This window comes from Cadophora gregata (genome assembly GCF_030347475.1).
Source record: "Cadophora gregata isolate MNR1 chromosome Unknown scaffold_15, whole genome shotgun sequence".
In the NCBI taxonomy this organism is placed as follows: domain Eukaryota; kingdom Fungi; phylum Ascomycota; class Leotiomycetes; order Helotiales; family Ploettnerulaceae; genus Cadophora; species Cadophora gregata.
The window spans coordinates 534,484-558,263 of record NW_026695938.1 but is presented as its reverse complement, the minus strand read 5'-3'; the positions used below and the strand labels follow the sequence as shown (position 1 = coordinate 558,263).

At 48.1% G+C, this 23,780-nt stretch overlaps 10 protein-coding genes across 10 annotated transcripts; 4 read left to right on the top strand and 6 right to left on the bottom strand.

Annotated features, from left to right (window-relative positions):
- Positions 1-476: 476 nt before the first annotated feature.
- On the top strand, positions 477-3,315 carry ONS95_004834 (uncharacterized protein; the record flags this gene model as incomplete). The annotated part of the gene is made up of 8 exons (XM_058498210.1): positions 477-802; positions 903-1,250; positions 1,300-1,408; positions 1,465-1,836; positions 1,918-1,948; positions 2,005-2,192; positions 2,275-2,424; positions 2,515-3,315. The coding sequence occupies 8 exons, from the start codon at positions 477-479 to the stop codon at positions 3,313-3,315; spliced, it is 2,325 nt and encodes a 774-aa protein (XP_058351721.1).
- A 651-nt stretch (positions 3,316-3,966) lies between these two features.
- On the top strand, positions 3,967-4,957 carry RPL9A (60S ribosomal protein L9A; the record flags this gene model as incomplete). Its single annotated transcript, XM_058498209.1, has 5 exons — positions 3,967-4,012; positions 4,141-4,188; positions 4,251-4,506; positions 4,613-4,790; positions 4,904-4,957. 5 exons carry the CDS (start codon positions 3,967-3,969, stop codon positions 4,955-4,957), a joined length of 582 nt encoding a protein of 193 aa, XP_058351720.1.
- Positions 4,958-6,147: 1,190 nt separating this feature from the next.
- Positions 6,148-8,454, bottom strand: ONS95_004832 (uncharacterized protein; the record flags this gene model as incomplete). Its single annotated transcript, XM_058498208.1, has 1 exon — positions 6,148-8,454. The coding sequence occupies one exon, from the start codon at positions 8,452-8,454 to the stop codon at positions 6,148-6,150; it is 2,307 nt and encodes a 768-aa protein (XP_058351719.1).
- A 610-nt stretch (positions 8,455-9,064) lies between these two features.
- On the bottom strand, positions 9,065-9,941 carry CDA2_1 (chitin deacetylase; the record flags this gene model as incomplete). Its single annotated transcript, XM_058498207.1, has 5 exons — positions 9,065-9,340; positions 9,397-9,449; positions 9,524-9,699; positions 9,765-9,813; positions 9,881-9,941. The coding sequence occupies 5 exons, from the start codon at positions 9,939-9,941 to the stop codon at positions 9,065-9,067; spliced, it is 615 nt and encodes a 204-aa protein (XP_058351718.1).
- Positions 9,942-9,979: 38 nt separating this feature from the next.
- ONS95_004830 (uncharacterized protein) lies at positions 9,980-10,522 on the bottom strand (the record flags this gene model as incomplete). The annotated part of the gene is made up of 3 exons (XM_058498206.1): positions 9,980-10,147; positions 10,214-10,419; positions 10,486-10,522. 3 exons carry the CDS (start codon positions 10,520-10,522, stop codon positions 9,980-9,982), a joined length of 411 nt encoding a protein of 136 aa, XP_058351717.1.
- Positions 10,523-11,748: 1,226 nt separating this feature from the next.
- On the bottom strand, positions 11,749-12,824 carry ONS95_015032 (uncharacterized protein). Its single transcript, XM_058508715.1, has one exon. It carries the CDS (start codon positions 12,733-12,735, stop codon positions 12,298-12,300), a length of 438 nt encoding a protein of 145 aa, XP_058351716.1. The 5' UTR covers positions 12,736-12,824; the 3' UTR covers positions 11,749-12,297.
- On the bottom strand, positions 11,749-14,653 carry ONS95_004829 (uncharacterized protein). Its single transcript, XM_058498205.1, has 3 exons — positions 13,900-14,653; positions 12,249-13,815; positions 11,749-12,174 (listed from the first exon to the last, which is right to left on the bottom strand). The coding sequence occupies exons 1-2, from the start codon at positions 14,480-14,482 to the stop codon at positions 13,160-13,162; spliced, it is 1,239 nt and encodes a 412-aa protein (XP_058351715.1). The 5' UTR covers positions 14,483-14,653; the 3' UTR covers positions 11,749-12,174; positions 12,249-13,159.
- A 1,423-nt stretch (positions 14,654-16,076) lies between these two features.
- Positions 16,077-17,230, top strand: ONS95_004828 (uncharacterized protein; the record flags this gene model as incomplete). Its single annotated transcript, XM_058498204.1, has 4 exons — positions 16,077-16,221; positions 16,280-16,480; positions 16,547-16,875; positions 16,964-17,230. 4 exons carry the CDS (start codon positions 16,077-16,079, stop codon positions 17,228-17,230), a joined length of 942 nt encoding a protein of 313 aa, XP_058351714.1.
- A 1,032-nt stretch (positions 17,231-18,262) lies between these two features.
- Positions 18,263-19,345, bottom strand: ONS95_004827 (uncharacterized protein; the record flags this gene model as incomplete). The annotated part of the gene is made up of 3 exons (XM_058498203.1): positions 18,263-18,352; positions 18,402-18,722; positions 18,770-19,345. The coding sequence occupies 3 exons, from the start codon at positions 19,343-19,345 to the stop codon at positions 18,263-18,265; spliced, it is 987 nt and encodes a 328-aa protein (XP_058351713.1).
- Positions 19,346-19,612: 267 nt separating this feature from the next.
- Positions 19,613-23,672, top strand: PRP5 (pre-mRNA processing RNA-helicase; the record flags this gene model as incomplete). Its single annotated transcript, XM_058498202.1, has 5 exons — positions 19,613-19,826; positions 19,895-20,007; positions 20,068-20,851; positions 20,909-22,939; positions 22,990-23,672. Exons 3-5 carry the CDS (start codon positions 20,089-20,091, stop codon positions 23,670-23,672), a joined length of 3,477 nt encoding a protein of 1,158 aa, XP_058351712.1. The 5' UTR covers positions 19,613-19,826; positions 19,895-20,007; positions 20,068-20,088.
- Between the last annotated feature and the right edge of the window lie 108 nt (positions 23,673-23,780).

Genomic DNA, 23,780 nt, shown 5'->3' with positions numbered 1-23,780 from the left:
GAGGAAATTTTGGATTTCTATGGATGAAGAGACTGCTTTTGTGATGTTGGGATGGGAAGTGGAATGACAGATATTGAGATCGTGGACCTCAGACCTACATACAGCCTGGAAGGTCTTTACTCGATGTGTAGTACGAGAGTGGGATGTTCAAGGATAGTCTAGCCTGTTGAAGAAGCCAAGTCCTGTATAAGCAGAGTATGCAGCTAGCATACCCTAGGCAGTGTCGAAGCTTGAAAAAGCATGCTGTCTGCCGTAACCAGAAAATCAAGAGTCATGTATAGGCAGCGTGTAGCATGTCGTTAGTTTGTAGAGGGCACGAAATAGAAGAGTTCCGTAAGTGAGAGCCGAGGTGATGGCTGAGGCTGCCAAAATAAAGGCCCGTGTGTCAAATTTTGAATCAAAAGGAGACTCGTTCCAGAGTTCCTTTGAAAACATGGAGGACAATCCGTCGGAGATCCATTTTCCACCTTCCAAGAATGTCAAGATGGGCCGCCAGAGCAAGCTACAAGGCCGCCTCATTGGCCTCTGCCCCGCGCTTCAGCCTCGCGCCCCTCGCCAAAGCAACATCCTTCCTGTCTCGGGCACATAGGCAACCCCTCTCCACGGTACGACGTGTCATGGTCTCGTCTTCACCGTCTCCTCTCACCAGACTATCAATTGTCCAAAGACATCTCAGCATGAACGCTCAAGAAATCAAGAACTTCCTGGCGGATTCGCCTCCAAGCACTGTCAACCTCGAAATCAAGAAGCACTTTGACGCGCTGACCGACCAGCAAGCTCGCTATGCACACTACATAAGCAGGTATGGGAATGCTTCTCAGAGACTGCATCTGGTGTTTTCTGGAACCACCCAGTCAATGTCACTCTATTTTCCTGCAAGGTAATACTAACATAGTTTCCAGAGCTGCCTTCACTGGAACTAGAATCACCCTCCGTCAAGTCTCCCCAGAATCCGAAAGCATCTACGACTTCATAGTCGAGCTATACAAATTTACAAATGGCGACTGGAAGGCTTTGCAGGAGAAGGCTGGTATTACGAATGAAGAACTGCAGCAGTTCCTCGAATACTCGACTCAGTTTTTAGGCAATTGTGGTAACTACAAGGGCTTTGGAGATGCCAAATTCGTTCCACGATGCAGCGAGAAAGTCTTTGATTCTTTGGCTACTACTGCCCCTAAAGCTGCGGAACATTACAAGGCAACAAATGGAGCTATTTTCTCAAGTGACAATTCTGGAATTATGCACTTAGGGTAGGCGTCGTCATATGTGTCATGGCTTGATACTTACACACCCTTGCAGATACCTAGAGGATGGACATATGACAACTTACTATCCCGACTCCAAAGGAATCACGAAGGCAGAAATTGGAGCTGTGTCTGATTTCATGGCCAAGATCGGGCTGCTTGTGGTCGGGTCTCATTGTCCATGATATGGAGAACGTAATGTGAAGCTGACCTTACTTAGGAAAACACTCGACTGAGAAAGAATCCAGACGGAAACTTTGAATTGTTGATTGCATCGGCAGTAACTAAAGTTCCCGCAGCTGGTGGAGATGTTGGCACGACCACAGAGTTCGATCTTGAAGCCGATGTGGTAAAGGGTAAGAAGCTAAAGTTGGTGTACGGTGATTATTCCAAGGAGATGGCTCTCATTACCGAGTATCACAAGAAGGCTGCCGAAAACTCTGCCAACGAGAATCAAAAGAAGATGCAACTTGCCTATGTCAAGTCCTTCGAAGAGGGTTCTCTTGAGGCTTTCAAGGATGCGCAGAGATACTGGATCAGAGATAAAGGTCCCATGGTTGAATCCAACATCGGGTTCGTCGAGACTTATCGGGTAAGCATCAGATTTTACTCGAACTTTCAATGTGGCCTTAGATTTGTTTGTACTGTCTTGTAAAAGCTAACTATGTGCTAGGATCCTCATGGTGTTCGTGGAGAATGGGAAGGTATGCACAATCTATCGTGACAATCAGCTCTTGTCATAAGACTAATTGACTTACAGGTTTTGCGTCTATGGTGAATCTGGAACGCACAAGAGCATTTGGGTCCCTCGTTGATGCTGCCGAAGCGATGATCCCAAAGCTTCCGTGGTCAACTGAGTTTGAGAAGGACAAATTCCTGAGCCCCGATTTCACCAGTTTGGAGGTGTTATCTTTCGCTGGGTCTGGAATTCCGGCAGGAATTAATATCGTATGTTCTCCTGGCTATGTTCTCCAGGGCATGAAGTATCCACACCTGTGTGTGTCCGTTCGGTACGCTAACTCGCGCGCAGCCAAATTACGATGATATCCGTCAGTCAGAAGGGTTCAAGAACGTCAGCCTGGGCAACGTTCTCAGTGCCAAGGCACCCAACGAGAAGATTCCATTCATCTCTGAGGCCGACCTTCCCATATACCAGAAATACCGTGATGCTGCTTTCGAGGTATGTCATGTTATCCCCGAAAATAGGCTGCCGATGTCCTGAAAAGAGACTTTTGGGCATATTCAATACAAGTAACTTACTTCAGTCCAGGTCCAAGTCGGCATCCATGAACTTCTAGGTCACGGCACCGGAAAGCTTCTACAGGAGACAGAGCCCGGCAAGTTCAACTTCGATCCTAAGAATCCACCCATCAGTCCTATTACCAACAAGCCAGTCACCACCTACTACAAACCAGGACAGACATGGGGCTCGGTATTCGGCAGCGTGGCATCAAGCTATGAGGAGTGTCGAGCTGAGACTGTTGCCATGGCCCTGTCTTGTGATTTCGAGATTCTCAAGATTTTTGGCTTTGGAGATGGCTCACCAGATATGGATGGAGAAGCTGGAGACGTACTGTACGCAGCTTATCTCTCCATGGCTCGCGCTGGAGTTGCATCGCTCGAGATGTGGGATCCAAAGTCCAGACGCTGGGGTCAAGCACACTCTCAAGCTCGATTCAGTATCTTGAAGTGTTTCCTCGATGCACCAGACGACTTCTGCAAGCTTGACTACAAGAACGAGGATCTTTCAGATCTTACAATCAAGCTTGACCGAAGCAAGATCACCACAGTCGGACGAAAGGCTGTCGAGTCGTACTTACAGAAGCTTCACATCTACAAGTCAACAGCTGATTTGGAGGCCGGTACTGCTCTATATGCTGAGATGACCGAGGTAGAACCTAAGTGGTGGGGTGAGACGCTCAGAAATGAGGTCCTGAGGAACAAGCAACCAAGAAAGGTTTTCGTGCAGGCCAACACAATACTTGACGGGGCAAGTGGAAAGGTTTCGTTGGTGGAATATGAGCCTACCTTGGAGGGTATGATCAAGAGCTATGCGGAGAGAAATGTCTGAGAAATGACGACTCTTGGGACTGTTTGGGAACCATGGCATAATGAGCGGAGTAATTTTCACTTAGGCCCGACTTTCTACATGTTCTCGTTGTGGAGCATTTCAGTGACGTATCCCGCGCGTGTTCGATCCAGTATGTATTGTATCAGTCAGGAGTCCTGAACATTTGCGAACCCTGGAATCCCTACTGGGCATACTCACATCCCAAGAAACGACGAACAATTGGAGGCAGCTCAACTCAATGTTTCGCTCATTCTCTTGTAACAAATCAAAGACGGAGAATACTTTGACTAGTTTTAAAAGAGCGTTGGTTCTAGTTTCTCGAAATGAGACACCCCACCCCGGAATGCTCAGTTAGCTGTAATGCAAGACGTCCTCGGTCATGAAAGATGCAAAGAACATTTTCGAAAGTCTTATTAGGACATTAAACATCATTTTTCCCAAATATTGAGAAAGCTGAAAGATTGAATCAGAATTGCGGCCATGTTGGAAGTGCATGAAAGTCACGTGCAGATCGACGTGCAGGTTCGGCTATTGCCCTAGCGGCGCTAGCTGCACACACTGGCTCGGTTTGCCAGAAATTATCGCGAAGAAGTTGCAGCAGCGACCTCGAATCTAACTCCCCCGCCATTTCGACAAACCCACAGGTCCAAAATGAAGTACATTCATTCCGAAGAGACCTTGACCGTCCCCGAGGGTGGTGAGTACAATTGATCCCAGTTGTGCTTGGGATGCCCCTCAGAGCGCTGCACAAAATTCAAGATGGAAGGAGAATTAAGGCGGGCGCATTGGAAAGAGAGCAAGGACTGACGAATTGTGTGCGAATAGTCAAGGTCACCATCAAGTCCAGACTTGTTACTGTTGAGGGTCCACGAGGTATGCACGAAAAGCTGGATATAAACGCAATGGATATGGGAGATCTAACGGAGGAAATACAGGCAAGCTCACGAAGAACCTCAACCACTTGGCCGTCAACTTCTCCCACCCAAAGAAGGATGTTATCAACATCGAATTGCACCACGGTGCCCGAAAGAACGTCGCTACCCTCCGCACAGTCCGAACCCTCATCAACAACCTGATTATCGGTGTCACCAAGGGCTTCAAGTACAAGATGAGATATGTCTACGCACATTTCCCCATCAACGTCAACGTAGACAAGAACTCCGAGACTGGCCTGTACGAGGTTGAGATCCGGTACGTGGAATTTTCCTGATTGTGGGAGGAGGACTAGGACTAGAGGGGCGGGTTGGGGACCAGGAATGGGACGGAATAGAGGACGAAGTGCTGACGGGATACACAGAAACTTCATCGGTGAGAAGATCGTCCGCAGAGTCGTCATGCAACCAGGTGTCGAGGTCGAGCCATCAAAGAACCAGAAGGATGAGCTGCAATTGTTCGGTAACTCGCTCGAGAACGTCTCACAGTCCGCCGCCGACATTCAACAAATCTGCAGAGTGCGAAACAAGGATATCCGCAAGGTAAGGAACTCCACAGACTGCCCAGACACTCTCCTCCCTCCAGGATCTACGAAGGACTGGAGACAGAGGGATGAGGGGGGCCAGGAAGAGGAATTGGGGCTAACTTGATATAGTTCTTGGATGGTCTGTACGTTTCGGAGAAGGGTAACATCGAGGAAGACGCATGAGTTGTTTGGGCTGGGCATATTTTTTCTACGTACCTGACGGCTATGGGGGTGCATAAGGGTTACTTTGCATGTTAAGTAGCAAGGTGCTTGGAATGAAAATCTTGCGAATAAACAAATCACACACTTCAGCTGCCCATTCGACCGTGGAGAACATGGATATATTTCGATTCATTGGACGATCACGATTTCAGGAGGCAGTACGGACTTGCAAGTGCAGCTCGACTGTTACATTGATGGGCAAGTGACACCTAGGGATTATTACCTGGGTACGCATGTAAAAAGCTGGCTGAGTCTGCATGTCAACCTTCCCTTTTGTTACGATTCTGAACCCCAGGAGAGAGAGCATTGGAGAGCTCAATTGCCAGCAAATAATCAACCTTAACTACCCTTTGAACTAAGACCATAAGATGGTAGGTTTTAGCTTGTCAAGCCACCACTAGGCTGAAAACTATGCTGACTAACCGGGGCTGATAGTCCTGGTGGTCTGCAAATCGGACATTTTAAAACTAACCCCACCTCTGACAAACAATAATCATCTTTTGCTTCGCCATATCACGACTCAATAAAGATTGATCAAGGTGGTCGATTCCCTTACTCAGACAGTGCGCTCTGTTGTCTTCGACTGAATAAGCTCTGGACATGACTACTGACAGCCAGGAGCAAAACGTAATCCATCTATCCGCATGATAGGCGCACCTGAGGCCAGCACTTCATATCGCAAGTTATAGAATGGCTCCAGAACTCATTTGGTGAGAGACAAAAATCTACTTTTGATCGAAGTGTAAATTCACCCGTTCCCCCGTCATCTCATATCCACAACTAATAACATGAGCATGGAATGTTTAGTGTAGGGTTTATCCCCTCAATTCCGGCAATTCCCTTGCAGTACAGTTCCATTTGATTGCTTGATACTATGTACAACGTGATAGTACCCATAGTATGGGCTATTTCATTTTTCAACTCACTCTGCTTGACAGATTTTTGGACTTTTCCCCACATTGTTTTGCTACAAACTGCAACCAATCAATGTCGACGTCCTGCTTTCTTTTGCGCTTGCTTTTGGCATATCCACTATCGAAGTCCATCAATTGCGTTGCTTTCTTGTCAACATCTCACTGCACAGTCTCATCCAATGCCATGGAGAAATATTAGATACCCAACAATGCGACAGCTCGCGTCCAACATGCAAATCAACGCTTCTTCTTGCTCTTCGTTATGCCATCATTTTTACGCACAACAGCTTCAAATTCCTCCTTAGCATCAATCCACTCAGAATCCTCATCGTATGGCCAAGAACCTGGAACTATGGCAGGGTGGAAGCCGAAATCCGAGGATGTCGCTGAGCTGTCAAGGGCAGGATAGCCGGTGTCTGTTCCATCTTGAGGGTGGACTTTGAAGTAGGATCCAGTCATGTCCGGGTTCTTTGCGGATTTCTTGATATTGGTGGGCAAGCTGCGGCGAGGACCATCGATATTGTTGGGACCAGCAGGTGTCGAAACTTTGCTAGTAGGGTGACCAGTTTGTTTTGAGCCGGAGGAGGGAGGTGGCACCGAAGGAGCTGATCGAGTTCTGCTGGAAGATGGTACTGATTGGGTAAGAGTTTGCTTTGTCAGACCTGCGTTGTTGACTGCAGAGCCTTCTGGAGATATCACCGTTGAGACTGTTGAGGCAGTCGAGGTAGTTGAGGGAGTCGAGCGAGCTGTCTTGAATGATCCACCAACTGACGACGCGTCCGAGTTCGAGATGCCACCAACTGTGTGAGTAATGTCCTCCTTCATAGGCTTCGGTAGTTCCGTATTGATAGCATCCTCCATAGCCGCTGGAAGATACTGGACACGACTGCTACACGCAATGACATGCGACGTTTTGGGGTCAGTGTTGTTCGAAGCTGGAAGATCCACCTCAACGAAGCCAGACTCAACCTCAGATTCTCCTCTAATCGTTCCTGCTGGACCTTGAACGCGTCCCTCTGTTCCGGCATTCCATACATCCTCAAAAGTATCGCCTGACTTGCTTGCATATTTGACCCTCAGCGCCTTGAGACGCTGTGCCAGGCTTAGAGTAGGTACTCGATCTGGAGACTCAGGACGTGTAGTAGAAAGTGTCAAAACCGAGGCCGCAGGCGTAGCCGGAGGAGGTGCAGAGGTAATGCTCGCAGAGCCTGTTTTTACAACTTCGATCTTTCTTTTCGCCATGGCGTATTGTCTCGAGCTGTTTATTTTGACTACTTCGAGTGTTTTTCTGCGTTGACATTGATGTTCAGCTTCGAGATCTGTGGTTTTGTCGTCTTCGGCTATCTCAAACAAGACAGGCGACATTTTGAAGCTATTGCCAAAGGTGATATTTACCAGGCTGTCCTCGGAATTCATTCTGGTCAATGTTTCTCCATCCATTCTGCCCAGCTTTCCTTGACTCTGGATATCACAATCGCACCTATTCTTTGACTTCTTACAGCTGCTCATCCAACCCCAATCAATCTTCTTGTTGTTCTCCACCGTTTTGTTTCTTCCCCCTTTTCTCTCAGGCTTGATATTTGTCTTTATCGAAGTCATTGGAGATGGTACTTCAGACGGTGCTATCAAGTCTCTGGCTCTATCGTGTACAAATCTCGCTCTTTGCATCGAAGGGCCGGCCAGCGGATTCAGCGTTCCTCCAACCAGCACAGTTCCTTGCTCTCGAAGTAATGTCGTTGCTGAGCTTGAAGGACGGAGCTTGCAAACATTACTTTCGTGTGAAATGTTTTCATTTATACCTCCGGACATACAGCCGCGACACTCGTAGAATTTAGAAGCCAGGCTTTGAGTAGTTGTGCTCGCCGCTGCTGCTTTGCCTCTGAGGTTCTCTTTGTGCATTTGCACCAAAGTCGAATTTCCCAATCTTGGGGTAGAGGACCTTCGTGGTGGGACTCTGGAAGTCGGTCTCCAGTAATCACTAACCCGCTCCAAGAGTGTTTGGCTATGACCTGGGAATGTGTCTACCCCAGTTTCCAGGACCTTCTTCCTTCTTGGGCTCATCATTTTCCACCACAGCTTCCGCCACCACTTCTGTTTTTTCTGCTTATTATTCTTGTATTCTCTTCTCGTTTCTTCTGGAGTCTCTATCTCGGCAGTCTTTACATTCAATATCCTCGCTGTCGCAACAGTATCCCAGACTTCGTCGGGTGGAATATATTCACGTGGACGCCAAATCGACTTTTCACCAGTTGTGCTGGTTAGGACGATGCTCCTATCTTCGATGGGTTTCGGAGGCATCGAAATTGAACACGGAACTGAACCTGTCTTTGTACGCCAGGGTGGCTGAATGAATAATTTGCTGCTGAACTGCGAAAGTGGGTGCGCAGACAGTCTACAACAGGCTAGCTCAGGTTTTAGGAGTAGGGGAAGCCAAGCTGGTGAATGATATGCGACAGGACCGCGAGCTGAAGTCAAACTTATGGAGTCATGAGATGGGTTTAAAGCAAGTTTGCTCTCGTACCATGGCTTGCTCGAGTGCTGCATGATTCACTAGCTGGTCCATGGGGATGAGGTCGAGCCAATTAAGCGAGAGCAATCACAACATAGGGGGAATCTTTTCTCCAAGTCTGATTCCTGGACCGTCTCCCAGATTCCTCACAAGTTTTAATTACACCATACTAGTTATAGCAGAACCCAATAAGTTTATGTTGTATATGCAATCCAGAAGGACAACGATGACCGCGCCGACAGTTCTCCGAGCGCCCAGAGCTTTCATAGCTCCCGGAGCACTTCTAGCGCTGGCCAGGCAGACACGCTTGAGGCAGCAAACAAGTTCAGAAAGACGTATCAAACTATTTGATCTCTTCCACTCAAAGCAGACAGTTGGTTGATGCTAATCGTCTCGATATATATATAGGATGTAGATTGCCTTTCACGTTGGGTACTGCAGTGCTCAGTCATATATCTACGAATCACATAGCATTTGACCGTCATAACTTCTTCATTACTTCATCACTATCATCTGATTAGTATTTTTTCACACCTCCTTTTATACCGAAACATTTTCCTTCTACTGAAGTCAAACCAAACAAAAAGGTCACAGTACCATCGACACCGGCTCAATCCAACGCTCCAAGCACTTACTCGTGCTCAATCAATTCCCCAATGTCGCTCCGGTATCAGTCCTATACCAATTACTTTTCGGGTCGCCCAAACAATCCCCCACCGTAACAGCTTTATATCCCGCCTTTTGCAACCCCTGCAACATATACTCAACGAGCACATTGGCCGTCTGATTATGTATGTCATGGCCGATGACTAGAAATTCATCGGTCGTTGGTGACTTACCAGCTATGGCAGTGTCAAATATCGTTTTGGAGTTTTGGATTAGAGATGGCGAATCGTTGAGGTAGTCGGATGTATCGAGGTCCTGGAAAAGGTTGTGTTAATTTGGTTACAAATGGGATTGGGAAGAGGGAGAGGTACGAAATATGTTATATGGTAGCCTAAAGCGGCCATGTCTGCTTCACAGCCACATTCTACAAGTACATTGGTTAGCTTTGTTTGTTTATGTACAACTATCTTCGACAAAAAGGTATTGGTTTCTGCTTACCTGCATTGCAAGATGAGTACGGAGGACGCATGTACGTCGGAATGACGCCAACTATATTCCGCAATGCCATCTCATTTTTGTACATCTCATCTTTGCGCTGTGTGGACGTGATGTTGCAGAGATCGGCGTGAGACCAGGTGTGAGAGGCTAGTTGGTGACCACCATCGTACATGCGTCTGTTTGCTGTTGTTAGTCTCGAATTCGGGATATGGGATTCAGATTCGAAGAGAGAGAGACGTACTTAATTAAAGCAGGGTATTCCGTGCTTGTATTATCGATTGACCCTTTGCCTACATCAAGTAGTGAGTCAGTACTGGAGACCAGTAGGTTCAGAATGGTCTGTGGACCTCAACTTACCATTATTGATACCAGTAATAAAAAATGTCGCTTTAGCATTATATTTATCTAGAAGATCCATAATATGACATGTGTATATAAATGGCCCATCATCAAACGTCAAAGCCATGTCACCAGCATTTGCACAATCATATATGCCTGCTGAGCCGTAAAGTACAGACCCAATCTGGTCTCGAGGAATCGACGAGGTGTTAGTTCCTGAAGGGACCTTGTTGGCGTCACAGGCTGGGCCGTAATTAAATTGGCAATCAGGGGCATTGCAATATTCTATTTGCTTTGGTGTCAGCAAGATCCATATTTGAAAGGGTAAAAACTCAGACAATGTGTGTTTACCTGGGCCAGTGCCGCAGAATCCAGCAACCGAACAACACTCATTCGATGCGCAAGTACCGAAAGTCGCTCCACATTGCCCGTTCGTGCTCGTGCCTGGTGTACTTGTACTGCTTGTGGAGCCATTCGAGGAACCAGTACAAGTCCCAAATGCGGATTGGCAACCTGCCTCAGCGGTGCAATAATCAGTGGTGTTTCCACACCATCCACTGTTTAAACGAGATCAATCAGTACAGAGTCAAACTCAAATCCAAAACACGAATCAAATAGCTTACTTTCTAGAACAGCAAGGTCGATCACTGTCGCAGGCATACCCATTTACACCCGCTCCAGTCATTCCGCACGTCTCGTCAGGCGTGATAGTTCCCGCGCTCGGAGCTGTACAGTTCCCAAAATCTGACTGGCAACCTACAGTCGTCAAGCAGTACGCATTTGTTGAACCGCAAAAGCCGTTTACAGAACAGCAGGGTAGATCTGAGGGACAGGTGTAGCCATCTGCACCTCCACCTGTACCATTACGTCCACAGGTGTTGTCTGGGGAGATGGCTCGTTTAGAAAAAGGTTGCAGAATGCTGGCTGAGGATGCAGGGAGACTGTATAGTAGCAGGATAATTGAGATGATAGGTATATGCATGTTGAATTCTATACAGGTAATATTGACAAGTAAAGCTTGATTATTTGGGGCATGAACGAAAGGATGAGATGAAATATGCTAACGAACGTGCCAGTCTGCCAGAGACGAGAACAGAAGCAAATCCAAGAGACCGAGCATCATAATCAAAAAAGCGGGACAGCGAACAGAGATATAGCTATCATTTCAATACTAAACTAGACAAGATACGACTGCGAGCCATCCTGAAAATAAACAGAGTTCAAGACTACGAACCGTGTTCCAGAAACAGGAACCGCCCTGACCTAGTATCAAAGACCAAGACCAGGCAAAGCTGAATTACAGAAACGAATCACCGCAAGCCAAACATCGGATGAGAGATGTACGAAACAACTTTCAAGACTTGCTTGGATCTTCTCCTGGGATGAGAGCTCGACAGCGAGGCGAGGTATTTTGAAACGGGAGCTGGGACGTGTTGGCTGGTTCTTGAGGGGCTGTCTGTGCTGAGTCTGGAGCAATCCAGTCTGGGCATGGTGGACTTGTGAAGTTGCGCAGAAGGAGGTCATTAATAGATAATAGAAACACAAACCCCATTGATCATTCCAGGGACCTATGTTGGACAATCTTGGATGTGCTTGTTTTCTTAATGCATGGAATGAAGGAGTGAAGCTGTTGCGGTAGCCATTTGCCGTCTCTGACGAAGCCCAGCGTCACCACCAAGCCACTTTTTCAGGGGCTCGCTTACACCGGCTGGCTTGTTAGCCTGACAGCTTTCCGTTCCATCGCCGATAGTAAACACCCGCGAATTTGATGGACAAAATCTAGTTTCATGAAATCAAGCACGACTGAAAAACTTAAAGCCCAAAATCGTCACGATTCTGATTCACTGACCTCACGTTTAGGTGGCAGAAGTCCGGACCAGAAATTCGCGGTTCATTGTTTATTTACAAACGTAATTGGCCATGTAATTGTAATCTCAAAACTAGCATTACTTTTGATCCCCCCGGGAAAATCGATTATTATCAGTAGATCCCTGTTACTATTCCAACTTAACAAAACATGAGTTTCCTTGCAATGACATTAAAGTCCTCTCTGCAAAACAAGAGCCATCCCCAAGAACCCAACAGCACCCACAATAATAGCAACGAAAGCATTGGTCTGCGCAGCTCCAGCAGAAATCGTGCTCGAAGCCTTTGCACTTGACGACCCAGTTCTCCCCGTCGTAGTACTAACACTCGTTGCCTGCCCACTCGAGCTCGCCGTGAGGATGGAGCTGCGCATGATGGAGTTTGTTTATATATGACTGTAGTGACTGATTTGCGAAGAGACATCCAACGGTCGTAGGAAGCTAGTGCTACAGAACAAGTAAGCTCAAAGTCTTCAATACACAATTTAGGAACGGGGATTTTCCAGTCTATAAAAGCTTACATGACGCCCTCCCAACTTCCTAATCTCCACCAGCAAAGGAGATCACTCATCAGTGCAGCATACACTTGTGGAACTCATCATCTGAACACAACATGCTGATTGGGTTGGATGTAGGTAACTTGGTAACATTTGTAGAAGTTGATTGGATGGCATCTTGCGTGGTTGAGCAGTATTGGAAATATCTCTGTCCATCCACGTTGGTGGCTGCTTGTGTTTTACGCGAGGCGTCGAGGGCAGGAATAAGGGTACACGATTTTACCGGATGTTGGGGAATGCTGGCTCTGATATAGGTACTTTCTTCCAAATGAAGTGCACTGATCAAAGATATTGAAAAGCGGTTGTAACTTGGAATGCTGTGATCGAATTTTTGTAATCCTGATGTGTTCGTGGGAAAAGATGTCGCCGCTCGATTGAGCGAATGCGTTACACAAGACTGAAATATTGGTGAACATCTCGTCCACGAAGTGACGCCAGAACAAAAAGACATAAAAAATGATGTTCAGACGAGGAAAACAGGCATGGTTGAAAGGACGTGCCAATGCAGAGTAGACTTCCGCGAAACTGTTCACGAACGTTGTTTGTGTTACCAGCAATTTCATACATTCTCTCTCATGTTACAAGGATATATCGTCAAAATTATGCAATTCTTTCCACAGAAACATGCTCTACCATACTGCCAGAAGTACTACTCGATATTAAGTACCATGTATTTTCCGTCCAGGCCCCCAGGCCAAATGCAATTGATCATCATGCACGTTTTCCAGATTGGACCTCTAAACCGTTCAAGTTGGTATATCCTCCGGTGTAACGCCAAAAACTCCTTAATGTGAGGGTCGCCTCGATCCATCAGACCTCTCGCGCATGGGGAGAAGTTCAATCCGGTCCTATTGGTAGTATTAACACCAGCTTGGTCATCTCGCCACTCCGTAGGCGGTAGTCTCGCCAGTACCCACTTCGTTCGTAAGGTTTCTCTGATGGACCGCTCTTCCAGCTTCCAGATCTGTGTCGTTCCTCTGCAAAATTTCCTCGTGACGCTTCTCCCGGCTTCCGACGTAGTTTCCAACACCAACGCCGGCCCAGAAACTCCTATCTCGACTTCTTGGGCCCCAACTCCATCCAGCGCCTTGGTTGATCGGAAGATGATAGTAGCGGAACGCAAATACGGATGTGACGAAGCCAATGAAGTAGCCAAACAGAATGTCAAAACCGTGATGTCTAAAATCTGAATATCTTGTCGACGCAATGTAGATAGAACCAAAGAAGGGCAAAACAGCAATGACCAACAGGTACACGGGAGGTCCTGCTGCTTGGTTGCGGGCCGCAATAACAGCGTCATCATGTCCTGATGGCTCATGTAGATCATCCCCGCCCATGGACTTGTCTCGACTCTCTACACTGCGGTTCTCCATAGCTCTCGCAGTTGAAGCACGAGAAGGAAAGGCAGACAATTGCGTAGCGCTGGAGCCAGATGCGAGGAAGGGAATAGTTATAGCTAATTTCGAGGCCAGGAAGAGACTGAGGTAGATGAGACCCCCAGAAGAAAAGGAAGCATGGCCACTGGGAAAACCTGTAAATTCCACAGTCAGCTAACAGAATCTGGAAAATTGGTGCTAATCACATGAGAGTGTCCTGGGTGGTTTGGCGAACTTACTTCGAAACCCATCGTCCAATTTCGCCTTGTCTGACTGCTGGCAGATTTTCGCAGACACTACATTGAAGTTCTCGTAAATACTTCCTGCAAGAAACTTCGAATAGGTATAATTCGCAAGGTTGGCCATGTCTGGCTCACAACGTGAGAGAAGATCTGGACGAGGCTTTCCGAACAGGTTCTTCATTCCACTAGTAATCAGGAAAGATGCCGACAGAGAAAGCGCCAATCCCAACCATCCAGTGTGCCATTCCCAAAGTTTGCGTTTCCATATCAGTGATTTTGGTATTGCTTTCGAAACCGTAGGGCCCGGCACAAGGACGAGGCAGACGAGGAAGATGATTACGGCTGGACCAGCGAGAGCGGAGCAGCCCAGTGTAACCAAGGAGACTTTCTCATGTTCTACGTGCGGGAAACTGATTTCGGGGTTTGTGAGCGAAAAGGGTCTCATATTTGGTGTGATATTTGCCAGTAAAGCTCCCACACCAGCAGCGACAATAATTATGACCCAGTCGACAATGTATGAAGCCACCAGGAGTTTTGAGAATCCGCCATTTTTGGCACGCGACACCATGGATTGCCTCATTGTTGCAGTTGTTTACGGATCCGTTCGCTTGTTCGTTTGTTCGTATGCTCGATTAGAAAGGAAATGTCTGGTGTATGCCGTGCATCTGATTCAGCCGGTCGAGCCCAAATGTTTTCGCAGCACGAGATGGGAGCAGCAGTTCTTCTTAAGAAAGGAGCTGGCGGCCTTTGCCAATGCTGCTGCTGCTTGTGGGTGAGACAGGGTGAAGAAGAAGATGGGAAACGATGGGGTGGCTTGGACAGGGATTACGACCATTAAATCATCCCGGGCTGACGTGATTCGACGGCGGTCCCGCCAAGTCAACCCAAAATACTCGAAGCCTACCGCATTGTGGTAAGCGCACGATTTAGGGAATGAGACACACGACACTTGAATGGCCCGAGGCGAGGCTGGGCACGAGAAGACGAGTGACACCCAAGGCGCACAATAATGACGATGACGAGGACGAGGACTCGAAGCTAGATTCCAGGATTTTGAAGATTGCAGAGTCCATCCAACAATCTGGATATTTGCCGCGTGCTTTTTCTGCAGTGCATTGCATTGCAGTGTCGAGGTAGCGAGCGCAGCAAAGTTCCTTTTTAATGGTTCAAGGAGGTCGTTCATTCTCACCTACATGTTTCTCTTCTCGCCAAGGTCTTGTTGCAAACTTGGTGTTTGAACAGCCTCGATGGTCCGCTTTTGCTGACTTCGGGGGGGCCAGCGGCCAGATAGGGGCCTCGCTTCAGACGCAGACCCGCTGTGTGGGCTGGGGTAGAATGAATGTTGACCGCGGTTATGACTCTATTTTGAATCATCAAACAGTCCCGTCGAGATCCCCTCCTGTGCAAGACTCGTAGCCGCCACCGGTTAGGCGTCTTTCGCTGCGAGCTGACAAGCTCTCGTGTTTCGCTTTTCCTCGTCCGTTGGCTCATCTGATGCATACTGGCTCCAGCAAACCTGGTTCCAGAAGGGATCTTTTGGTTGATCTCATCAAAGTTGATCTGATCTGATCGGCGAGCAATTCGCAGTTTGCCTCCATCTCAGCCTCCTTAATGACGCGATCCTCACAGGGATCTGCTGTTGGACGAGGCACCTCGACTCGGGCAGGTGAACGAGATGCCGGACAGGCCCATTTGCCGAAATTGCACTGATTGGCCAAGCATTTTGGAGTGAGAGAAGAGAATCGCGAGAAAAATTCCCTTGTTATGAACGCCGAAAAGTTGACAACAGGCATATGTCCGATGACCGATCCTATCCCAGAAGTATCCCGCAACAACGTTCTTCCACGTCCCGAACCAACGGCAGTTGAGCAGCAGAATTGACCAATGCCCGCCCGCCCAGCGCGGGGATGTATTTCTATCCCCGCTCTAGCTTCTCCATGTTGAAGCTCGACGTCATGACATTTGAGAATGAGCTGTGGTTTTACTGTTCTGAAGAATACTGCCTCGAGCTTGACGTAGTTAGGTGGATATGTAACGCAATCAAAATTCTGACCAAAGTTGCTCATTTTCTTCGTGTATTTTCTTCCTTTAACATGTATTCGCGAACAGCTCGTATATCCGTATCGGCTTCATCAAGAATCTCTCAGGTATCTTCACACATCCAAAGACGCAACATGGCATCTGGAACTACACATACGCTCAATACTGGAGCAAAAATCCCAGCCATTGGCTTTGGGACCTGGCAGGATAAGGATGACCAAGAGAAAGCTGTAACCGAAGCTTTGAAGGCTGGATATTTGCATATTGATACTGCGGCTAGTCAGTTGGCACTTGCAAGCTATATTGGATTCTTGGAGCATATACTAATGATTATTAGTATATGGGACCGAGCCCATGGTAGGAGCTGCCATCAAGAAGAGTGGCATTGACCGATCCAAACTCTTTATCACCACCAAGCTCTGGAACAACAAGCATAAGCCTGAAGACGTAGAAGGAGCTCTTGATCAGTCTCTCAAAGATCTGGGAATGGACTATGTCGACCTGTATCTCATGCATTGGCCATCAGCATTCAAGCCAGGTCAGTTTTCTCTACCAATGTTTCAATTCCACCACACAGGCCCCGATGCTAATTTTCCACCTAAAGGCGACAACAAATTTCCCAAAGACAAAGACGGCAAGACTGAAACAAGCAACATTAGCTATGTAGATACCTGGAAAGCAATGGAAAAGCTCACGTCATCCGGCAAAGCCCGCGCCATTGGCGTGTCGAACTTCTCCAAGAAAGAACTTGAAACACTCTTGAAAGAAGGCAGTGTCGTTCCAGCAGCCCACCAGATCGAATGCCACCCGTGGTTACAGCAGAAGGATTTTTGTGACTGGCATGAGGAGAAGGGCATCCATGTACAGCATTACTCGCCGTTCGGGAACCAGAACGAGATTTATAGCTCGGGACAGAACATGGGCAAGTTGATGGTATGTAAAATTCTCGTTCTGGGCTGTCTGATCTATTTCGCGCATACATCGATTGCGAAAACAAATTGACTAACAATCCTAATTACAGGACGACCCTGTCCTCGTTGAGATCGGCAAGAAACACAATAAAACCGGTGGACAAGTCGCATTGGCGTGGGGTGTTACACGAGGTCACTCCGTCCTTCCCAAATCCAAGACGCCATCTCGCATCGCGCAGAATCTAGAGGGCGATTTCAAACTTACAGCTGAAGATATGAAAAAGATTGAGAGTGTGGACAAGAAATTGCGGTTCAATGATCCGAGTGAGTCGTTTGGGTATAAATTTTATGCCGATTTGGAGGGGAAGAAGAATTGAGTGGAGTGGCGAAAGCATGAAGTTGTTAGGGTTATGGGGGAGAATTTGGATGCGATGTACAAACAAATTTGTGACAGTATAGATCGAAATCGATGGTCAAGGTTGGGTTGAAGCTATATGTGACTGCGTGATTGTAGCGAGAGACTCTGGATCAATGTCTAGCTTGTTATCGCAGTGTGGTCTTGCAAATGTAAACTTACTTGCCAAGTGACACTGCCCCGAACAGCCCGTTATCCTAACGAACGCCATTATCATTGTAGCAAGCAACATGAAGCTCTCCTCCTCCGCTGTTATATCGGATAGAAAACCCAAGCCTGGCTTGTCCTTAATTATAGTCGAAGAGTGAGATGTTCACATCTGAAAGACGAGGTATAGGGAATAGAGACTAGAGAGTCCAAAGTACAGAGTTTTCGCTTGATTGTTTTTAGAGTTCACGTCCATAAACAATCAAATAAGGTCTAGCGGAAGGGAAAGGTTTATCTCTTTGACAGATCTGACAGTACTTGTTAGGAATTGTCAATTCCCGTATGAGTCACCACTGAGAGCTCTTGTGATCTAGGATATATAAGGATATTGCGTCTTGAATATTAGGTGGAGCGGCGGAAGGAGAGTTGAACGTGAACCAGGCCCAAGCAAAGTCTTTACTTGGCTATAGTTCTTCTTGGCAGAACGTACGACCCAGGGCACAGGTGGGAAGAGACAACAGGTCATGGCGAGGTTGTATGGTCTTACACAATTCAGCCTAGAGCAATTGGAGGCTATACAGAGCACACGCCCTGAGGAATACATCTTCATATCAAAATACGCCATGGGCCATGGGCCAAGCCATAGTAGTCAGCAGCACACAAAAGAAAACTCTTACAGGCAAGCATTGTACCGCGCATAGGTATACTCAAAACACCATCCCATCCTGACTTTAGTGCTACACCCTTAAAACGACTCAAGAAATCTGCACCGCCCCGTCTTATCTGTCCCATTTCCCGCATGGCGTGAAATCTTACACAATGGAGCTTGCCTATATCCATGGAGTGCCTATTTAGTGGTTGGGGGGTCACGTCCATAAGCAGCCTTGTACTCTTTGAGGTATCGTTGCTTGTCCGCTTCCGCACGTTCGGTGTAAACCTACGAAAAATTAGGAAAAATGTACCGGAGACTAATAATTGAAACTCACCTGTCGGTCAGACGCTGAGAGCGCCGCCCATTCCTTCGATATGAGCTTGCCTGAATCGGGGACCGATATTCCTTTGAAATCTCCAGACTCCCATCTATCCGCGCAGAAGAGGACCAAGGGTTGAGAAGCGCGTTTCGGTTGACGTTCATCCCTGATCAGGGGATAAGCGCTGAGGCGCTTCGCGCCTTTAGCAATGAGCGTTCGCAAAGATTTCCGAGCGCTATTGGCAATGCGGATCTGATCAGGGCTGTAGCTTTCGACCCAATTCTTGTAAGCTACTTTGTTGTCTGCCCCATTTTGGGTGGCAATGTGGTTGTACGACTATGTTGGAGTTAGTATTTTAGTTATCCTGGATGTTGGAGCCATACCTCGAGTTCCGCTGCACTCAATGACTTGTACTTTCTAGCAGCAGCAGCACTTAAGGTACCCATACTTTCGCCAGTAGTTCCTCTCATGACTTCCGCCAGCAAGATAGACCAAGCTGTGCTTGGCTTTGACTTTGGGATTTCAAGTGCTGCTTCTTTCAAAGCCTTGAGGTTCTCCCTTCTCTTCTTATCCTCGATCCTAAGCTTCTGTGCTTCGGACAAGACCTTCTTGGGCTTTTTGGCGGGCTTCTTAGCCACAGCCTTTTTCTTCACTGGCTTCTTTGCTGGCTTCTTTGTTGGCTTCTTGACGGCCTTCTTGACAGGCTTCTTAGCAGCCTTCGTCGTCTTAGGCTTCGTGGTTGTTGTCTTGCTGGCCTTGGGTTTTGTAGCGACTTTGGTAGCTGTGGCATATGACCTTTGAAGATAGAAGGCGAATCGGGGCCCAGATGAAGCATTGTCGGCATTTTGGAGGGTTTCAACGCGTTGGAATTGCCAGAGCCCTTGCAGAGCTCGGTTTGTTGATTGTGGACCGCGCGCAACAACTCTCCTGACGGAGGCGCGTCCTATGTTGGACAACATGATGGTGGACTGTGAGGTCGCAGCAGATGCGGCCCTCGGTAGCAAGTATGTGAGTGGAGATTCAGAGAGGGTGTGGTTGGTGGTTGATGAGGCTGATGTTGGAGGGAGGAGGTCATTTAGCTGTCGCGGATCCTGTTCCTGACTGGGCGGCGGCCAGCTCCCAGCCCCCTTCCTTTCACACGCGAGCTGTGCTGTGCTGTGCTGTGTTGTGCAGCTAACGCGCTAGTAATCCTTGTGCTTGTAATAAGCGCAAGCGCGCCTACGATGTGAGTGACTTGACTGCCGGGACGCTCGACCTCTCGAAGGCAGATCGTGTGCATTCCAGCTGTTGACCTTATCTCGCATATCCTCTCACGCTTAAGACAGAAGCTGCTTTGCGCCGCCTCAGATATACTTGCAATACAAATCAATTCGGCTGGTTTGTACTAGGACTGGACTACTCAGGGCTGCTAACAGCGCCATCATCGATTCCTGCCAGAAAGTATTTCTGCCGTTGACTTGGGGCAAAAATGGCTCGGCACAGGGACTCTCGCTCACCATCGCCAGCAGGAAGCCACCACTCATCGAAACGCGTTAAGAGAGAGGATGATGTCAGACGAGAACGGGATAGGAGGGACGATGTTCGGCCGCAGCGGCGGCGAAGTCGCTCTAGGAGTGTAGATGTGAGATACAAGCGTTCCATTCCACCCACACCACAAATTACTGACAGATCCTGGATGCAGCGCCGCCACCGAGACCGCGATATGCCCAGACGAAGAGATCGATCGATAGACCGACGAGAGGAAGACTTTTACCGTTCCGGACGAAGAGACCGCTCAAGAGATCGCCGAGACAGATTTGATCGAGAGCGCTCCCCAGACAGGCGCCGACGTAGAAGTCGGGATCGGGATTATCGAGACAGGCGAGACGATTCTTATGAAAGGGCACGAAGGCGCCGCGAGAATTCTACTGACTCAAGGCCCCGTAGTAGAGGTGATGGAAACTTCAGCAAAGCCGCGAGTAAATCTGACAATGCCAAAACGAGCGAGGTTAGTAGTATTCAGCGCACTGGATTGATGCCGAATGCTAAGCTATCTATGCAGCCAGCAAAGCCCGCTGGGCCCCCAGTACAGACAGAAGCCGAGAAAAAGGCTGAGCGACTGGCCAAATTGGAGGCATGGAAGAAAAAAATGGCTGAAGATAAGGAGCGGAAGGAGAAAGAGCTTGCTGCTGGGGGAACTCGGAAACTTCTTGATGAGATAGACCAGAAGACCAACGGAACGCCTTCGGTCGCATCTCCAGCCTCGCCCTCCACCCCGGTCAGCTTGGCATCACCGGCACCTTATGCTGGCAAGTTCGATCCGAAGGCAATAGCAAAGAAAGCAGTGGCGAATTCAAGCTCGACAAGCGCTATCGGGAAGGATCTGCCACTTAAAGAATTAACTAAAGCGTCCGCTACCTTAACATCTTCGGTCAAAGGATTACAAGCTGACAAAAAGACAACAGCTTTCAACAGCACGTCCAAAGGTACGTTTCCAAAGGCTCATGGCTCCTGTGTCACCTCTGCTGACCGCTTTGAAATAGCATCTGCTCTACCTAAAGCCAGAGGGAATTTAAGTGCGTTCGGCTTAGGCGCCAAGTCTGCCACTGATAGCGAGAAGGCTACATCAAAGCGAACACTCGACTTTGGTGAAGACGATGATGCTAGAAAGAAGTTAGAAAAGCTACCGACCCTACCTTTGGCAAACATTGTGGATGACGATACTGCGCTCGCTAACGTTGCAGAGGGAGAAGATGATGACGACGACATTGATATGGAAGACGCTGGAACGGAAGAAGAAGCTGCAGCAGCAGCTCGCGCCGCAGCAGAAAAACGCGAAGAGAGATTACAGGAGCAAAGCCTTGCAAAGGAAGGCGATGCAATTCAAGATGCTACCGAAACACAGGTTGATGTCAATGGAGGCATCAAGATGGAAGAAAATGTGGCAGCGCAACTTGAGCCAACCTCAATTGAAGAGGATGATGAGATTGATCCTTTGGAAGCCTTCATGGAGCAGATGGGCGACCCTTTTGCCGCTCCCAAGACGACTGACACTTTCAACAAGAACAAGAGCAAGAGCCAGAAACAGCAACCAGAGGCGCTGTTCGGCGACGATGACGTGGACTTGAAGGCCATGGAGGCTGATCCCGACGATATTCTTGCCATGGCAAGTAAAGCCAGGAAAAAGAAGGAATTGCCAACAATCAATTATGCGAAACTGGATTTGGAACCCGTTCGGAAAAATTTCTATTCCGAACCAGCAGAGCTCGCCGATATGACCGAGGCTGAGCTTGCGGATCTTCGCCTTGAACTTGACGGTATCAAGGTGGCTGGGAACGACGTTCCGAAACCTGTCCAGAAATGGTCACAGTGTGGTCTGAACGTACAGTCATTGGAAGTCATCCGCAAGTTGGGATATGAGAGACCTACTGCTATCCAGATGCAAGCTGTCCCTGCAATCATGTCCGGAAGAGATGTCATTGGGGTTGCGAAGACTGGATCTGGTAAGACTATCGCCTTTCTGCTCCCAATGTTCCGCCACATTCGGGACCAGCGACCCTTAGAGGGCTCAGATGGCCCAATCGGTTTAATTGTGACTCCTACAAGAGAACTCGCTACCCAGATCCATAAAGAGTGCAAACCCTTTTTGAAGGCCATGGGACTTCGTGCTGTTTGTGCTTATGGTGGAGCTCCCATCAAGGATCAGATCGCTGATCTCAAGAGAGGCGCTGAGATTATTGTCTGCACGCCTGGCCGGATGATAGATCTTCTTGCAGCAAATTCTGGTAGAGTTACGAATCTTCGTCGGGTTACTTATGTGGTACTCGACGAAGCTGATCGTATGTTTGACATGGGATTCGAGCCACAAGTCATGAAGATCTTCGCCAATATTCGGCCTGATAGACAGACCATTCTCTTCTCCGCCACCATGCCTCGTATAATGGACGCTCTAGCAAAGAAGACCCTCCAATCCCCAGTCGAGATAACAGTTGGAGGAAGAAGTGTTGTGGCCCCTGAAATCACCCAAATGGTCGAAGTCCGTGAGGAAAAAGAAAAATTTCATCGTTTGTTGGAACTTCTTGGGGAGCTTTACAATGACGACGAAGATGCCAGAACTCTCATCTTTGTCGACAGACAAGAAAAAGCCGACGATCTTTTAAAGGATCTCATGAGAAAAGGTTATCCCTGCATGTCTATCCATGGTGGGAAAGATCAAATTGATCGAGACTCTACCATTGACGATTTCAAGGCCGGTGTTGTGCCCATCATGATTGCAACCTCTGTAGCTGCTCGTGGTCTAGATGTTAAGCAGCTGAAACTCGTCGTCAACTTCGATGCTCCAAATCACTTGGAAGACTATGTTCACAGGGCAGGTCGAACAGGCCGTGCTGGGGCCAAAGGAACAGCTGTAACGTTTATCACCGAGGAACAGGAGCAATACTCAGTGGGTATCGCTAAAGCACTTGAACAATCTGGTCAGCCAGTGCCCGAGCGACTAAATGAAATGAGAAAATCATTCAGGGATAAGGTCAAGACTGGCAAATCAAAGGATAGTTCTGGATTTGGTGGCAAAGGTATGCTTGGGCTCCAACTCACTTGCGAATACACGCTAACTTGTCTCTAGGTTTGGAACGCCTTGATGCGGAACGCGAAGCTGCTAGAAACCGTGAGCGGAAAACACACAAAACTGACGGCGATGATGAGGAGGAGAAAGACGACAAGGTTGACGATGAAGACATCGTTCTCAAGGCTGCATCAACTGTTCAACCTGCATCCACTGCTCCTACGCCTCAATTATACGGAGTTCCTAAGGGTATTGACCTTGATGGAAAGATTACTGTACATCGAACCGAAACCGCGGTGTCGTCAGGCGGAGGATCTAAGAATCCCCTTGACAAAGTCACTTCGGCTATCGATGCGATCAATGCCCGGTTGAATAAGACCGGTCAACTGCGATCCGGTGTGCCAATTGACAACAAAGGTCCTGACGCTGGTGCTTTCCATGCAACCCTGGAGATTAATGACTTCCCTCAAAAAGCTAGATGGGCTGTCACGAATCGAACGAACGTTGCCAAAATCCTGGAGGCTACTGGCACATCCATTACCACCAAAGGTAGCTTCTACCCTGCTGGAAAGGAAGTCCAGGCAGGTGGAGATCCCAAGTTGTACATTCTTGTTGAGGGTGACACCGAGGTTGTGGTCACTAACGCAATGAGGGAGCTGATGAGGTTGCTCAAAGAAGGTACCATGGCGGCTGCTGATGCTGAAGGCAGAGCGCCTGCTAGTGGTAGATACAATGTCGTGTAGGCTATTTGGTAGACGATTCAAGCCTATGCGATCAATGATAATATGTACTAGGACGCATCACATTCCACCTGGCCACAATCATTGTCCCATCATGATTTCGTGGAATGT